Here is a 4,201-nt window from a genome sequence, read left to right as displayed (position 1 = left end):
CCCCCCTTTCTACCTCTTTACTTCAGTCTCTAGTTGTCTTGTCAAATTGTTTTGAACTACATCAGTATTTACTGAATATTCATTTCCCTCCCCGCCGGTATTGTAACTACTGCATCCCTTGTTTTCTCTATTTCTTCGTCTCCATTAGTTTCCCCCTTTTCCTCTCCTTCCATCAGTATCTGCGTCCTAAGTTCTTGCATTTTCTGCACATCCCTTTCTTTTGTCCCCGGTATAGTAACCTTGTTTCCTCTCTATATATCCATCAGAGTTTCTCTTTTTCCTTTCTTCCATCAGTTTCAGTTGACTTATATGAAACTCAATTTAAACTTTGTTTTGAAAATCTTGTAATTTAGAATACACAATTCCCATTTCTTCCGTTAGTCACTTTTGAAATATCATCTGCTTCCGCCATTAATTTATCTCCTTCACTTTCCCTTTCTTGCTTCTTACCCTCCTTTCCTCCTTCCTTCCTTCCTTCCTTCCTTCCTTCCTTCATTCATTCCTTCCTTCCTTCTTTCCATCGTTCTTTCCTTCGTTCCTTCCTTCATTCCTTCCTTCCTTCCTTCCTTCCTTCCATCCTTCCTTCCTTCCTTCCTTCCTTCCTTAACTAATTGCCCTAATTCTCTTTCGCGTACGTCCTGAATTCTAGTGTTTAAGACAAGACACTTCCTATTTCCCCAGTATTGTAACTTCTGAAATAAATACCCCCCTCCCCCACCTTTTAGCTTATCATGCGTCGCAACTTTCCCCCCATAAAACTACGAGTCTTTGATGTAGTGCGCAACAGTTATTTCGTTCTTGTCTACGTGACGACTATTGCAGCTGACGAAAGTGCTTAAAGTGAAGTGATTACTTACCCATCTGGGAGTCGTAATCCCCAATAAAACGTCCTGTTAGAAACCTCACGATCATCGCTGAAGAAGAGACAAGAAAATGGTACTGGTTAGTCATAACATTTGTTTGACTTGTGTACGTGTTAATAGGGTGTGCTGTGTGCTAGATCGTGCGATTTTGTCGAAGTCGAATGGTGTGAATTGTAAACAGTGGTTTCATATGGTCAGCAGCAATGTTGATGATAATGATGATGATGATGATGATGATGATGATGATGATGATGATGATGATGATGATGATGATGATGATGATGATGGTGATGATGATGAATTTTTTTGGTTTCCATAATGGGCTTGGCGGACTCCACGAAGGAACCTACGAGCGAGAGCGAGGCTCTTCTTCGGCTCCATTGTCAATATTATGCTTAGCGGCACATCCACTTGTCCAAATAACTCCATTCGAATTGGACATTCAAACATATTGATGATGATGATGATGATGATGATGATGGTGATGATGACGTGTGTGTGTGTGTGTGTGTGTTTTTTTGTGTGTGTGTGTGTGTGTGTGTGTGTGTGTGTGTATTTGTGTGTGTATGTGCTTTTGCACGTGTGTGTATATATGTGTGTGTGTGTGTGTGTGTGTGTGTGTGTGTGTGTGTGTGTGTCTGTGTGTGTGTGTGTCTGTGTCTGTGTATGTATTGGTCCTCAAACAGAGACGCAGAAGCAAACGAAATTCCATTAACTCACCTACCATTGTCTCACCAGCAGAAAAGGGGTTAATCTAACAGTTGACACAGCATTGGCAGGCTGGGGTTAACTTAGTCACTGACACAAGAGCAGCGATACAAGGGTTAACTTTGCACGTGGTACAATACTAGTCCTTCAAACACGGGGGAGGGGAGGGAGGGGTTCACCTAAGCGCTGACATAACACCTAGAGGCAAGGGTTCACGTTGCTGCAAGCATAATACCCTTCGATATTGGAAGGTGAGGGGTTAACATAGCGGTTGAAATAAAACTATCAAACTACTGGAGGTATGGGGTTAACCAAAAACCCGCTAACCCAACACTAGCAGAGAACCCCTTAATCTAGCTGCTCAAATATCACTCTCAAAAACCAGGATGCAAGAAATTAATCTTACCACTAATACAACACCCTTTAAAACCGGGGATAAAATAATTAACATAGCTACTGATATATCACTGGTCTTGCAGGGGTTAACCTATGTGCTGACATAATATTACATTCTCAAATACCAGGAGGAAAGGAGTTAACTCAGCCGCCGACACAACACTCTTAAACACATGGAGGAAAGGGGTTAACATAACCGCTGATGTCAAACTGGTTGTGGAGGGGTTAACTTTTGTGCTAACATAACACCCTTAATGGGCCTTAAGCAGGGGGTAGGCAAATGATTAACATAGCCTTTGATATAACACTGGTTATGATGGGGTCAACCTAGGTGCTGACATAACACTCTCAAATACCTGGAAACAAGGGATTAACTAAGACGTTAACACAACACCCTACTAAACACTAGGAGGCAAAGGGGTTAATTCAGCCGGAAACACAACACTCTTAAACACCGCGAGGCCAAGGGTTAACATAACCGTTGATGTCACACTGGGGTTAACACCTTTGTGCTGACATAACACCCTTAAATACCAGGAGGCAAGAGGTTAACTCAGCTGGCCATCATCATCATCATCATCATCATCATCATCATCATCATCATCATCATCATCACCGACTAAATAGTTCCCTTTTTTCTTGTTTTGTTTTTCTTGAAACGTAACAATTTGCACCACGTCAACACATTTTTACGTAACCTACAAATATCAACACCGAAATCAGGACACAGGACTCAAAAAAAGAAGAAGAAAAAAAAAAGAAAATAAAGCATCTGAAAAAACCTCAGCCTCTAATACAACATCCTTAAACAGAAGGTTGGAGGGGGCAAGGGGTTAACATAGCCGCTGACGTAACACTGGTTGTGTAGGGGTTAATCTATGTGCTGACGTAACACCCTTAAACAGTAACTCGGGTGTTTTCCCTCCCTCACCAGGTAAATACACACGTGACCGAGCTCAACAGATGATCTGATCCAGCTGTCGAAAGACTTCCAATTTCTCTGACAGGTAGGGCGGCAAGTGGCCACTGCTCGCCATGCACGTATGTGAAGTGTGGGTGTGAGTGTGAGTGAGTGAGCGAAGAGTTTATTACGACGAGTGAGACTTGTGAAACATGAAAGAAAGAACGAGGGAAGCGTGCAAGCCTAGATTCCTAATGCTCTTTGGTTGTCAGAACCACTGTTTCTTCTTCTTTTCTCCCTCTTTTTAAAATGTTTTACTTTTAGCGCGTTCATGTTCGGGTCAGACACGTGTGATGGTAGCATCAATAGTCCAAGTCTATGTATGTATGGTTCAGCATCGTGTTTTGTAACTCCGCTTCCTCAGAATTACAAAATTCTATCTGTTCTGTAACTATTTTTGAGAAATTTGACATAACAAATTTTGAGTTTCACAACACGTCAGGCTTTTTCGAATGCAATTCTTTGAATATCTTGATTACGTCTCCGAAAAATTTTACGATTTTGAGAGAGCAGATAGATTCTAGAGCATTTTGTTTTTAATCTCATGATCTTAGAAATTCAAAAAGGACAGAAATATGAGACAGAAATTGTAATTGTAAGGCAGTGAGTCTGGGCAAACACCCATTTTTGACGAACCGGATGTCTTTAGCGCTCCCATTTGTGATTCAATAACCGGGAAATTCCCATTTGCGGTCCGCTTTCCAAACGTAAAACGTATATTATTATTATTTAAAAATTATCAAGTAATGTAAAGCCAACCAAATCAATAGAGTTTAATGTTTAGAATATACGACTGAAATAAGTCCAGTCTCACATAAAAGCTATATAATATGAAAAAATAGAAATTGTTAAAGAATAATCTAACACTTGTTCATGGTAACATGTTCACTAAAAATACACAAAATCACCCTCCTTTCACCACCCCACCCACACCTCCCACCCCGAAAAAAAGAATTAAAAAAGAATAAAACTACAAATAAAATAAAAACCTTACTTTCCAGACAAAACAAAATCTGAACAAATAAGGGGGGAGACCCTCTTTGCAAACATTTTATGGCTCCGGATGTATGAATCATTTTTTAACCAGGCGTACCATAACAAAAAATATAATATTATTGTCCAGCACTTTGTCACTGTCAGGCAGGTTGAAACGTTTTCTTGAGTGTACTCACGACTTGAGGCTGGACTCAATCAGTAACGTTAGTCAATGTTCGCGTTTCTGTGAGTGGGACTTCTAAGAGTCTACCTACGGCACGTTTGTCCCCCCTCCCCC

At 40.7% G+C, this 4,201-nt stretch overlaps 1 protein-coding gene across 1 annotated transcript in view; it reads right to left on the bottom strand.

Annotated features, from left to right (window-relative positions):
* The window catches only part of LOC101863076 (ras-like protein family member 11A-like), a gene marked incomplete in the record, with an annotated part of 39,207 nt that overhangs the window by 11,012 nt on the left and 23,994 nt on the right, over positions 1-4,201 (bottom strand). Inside the window, 1 exon segment of the mRNA XM_013088002.2 lies at positions 858-914. Within this exon segment, the coding sequence (XP_012943456.1) occupies positions 858-914 (57 nt within the window).

The sequence above is a fragment of the Aplysia californica genome, unplaced genomic scaffold, assembly GCF_000002075.1.
Source record: "Aplysia californica isolate F4 #8 unplaced genomic scaffold, AplCal3.0 scaffold00022, whole genome shotgun sequence".
NCBI classification, from domain to species: domain Eukaryota; kingdom Metazoa; phylum Mollusca; class Gastropoda; order Aplysiida; family Aplysiidae; genus Aplysia; species Aplysia californica.
This window is presented reverse-complemented; position numbering and strand designations above follow the sequence as displayed.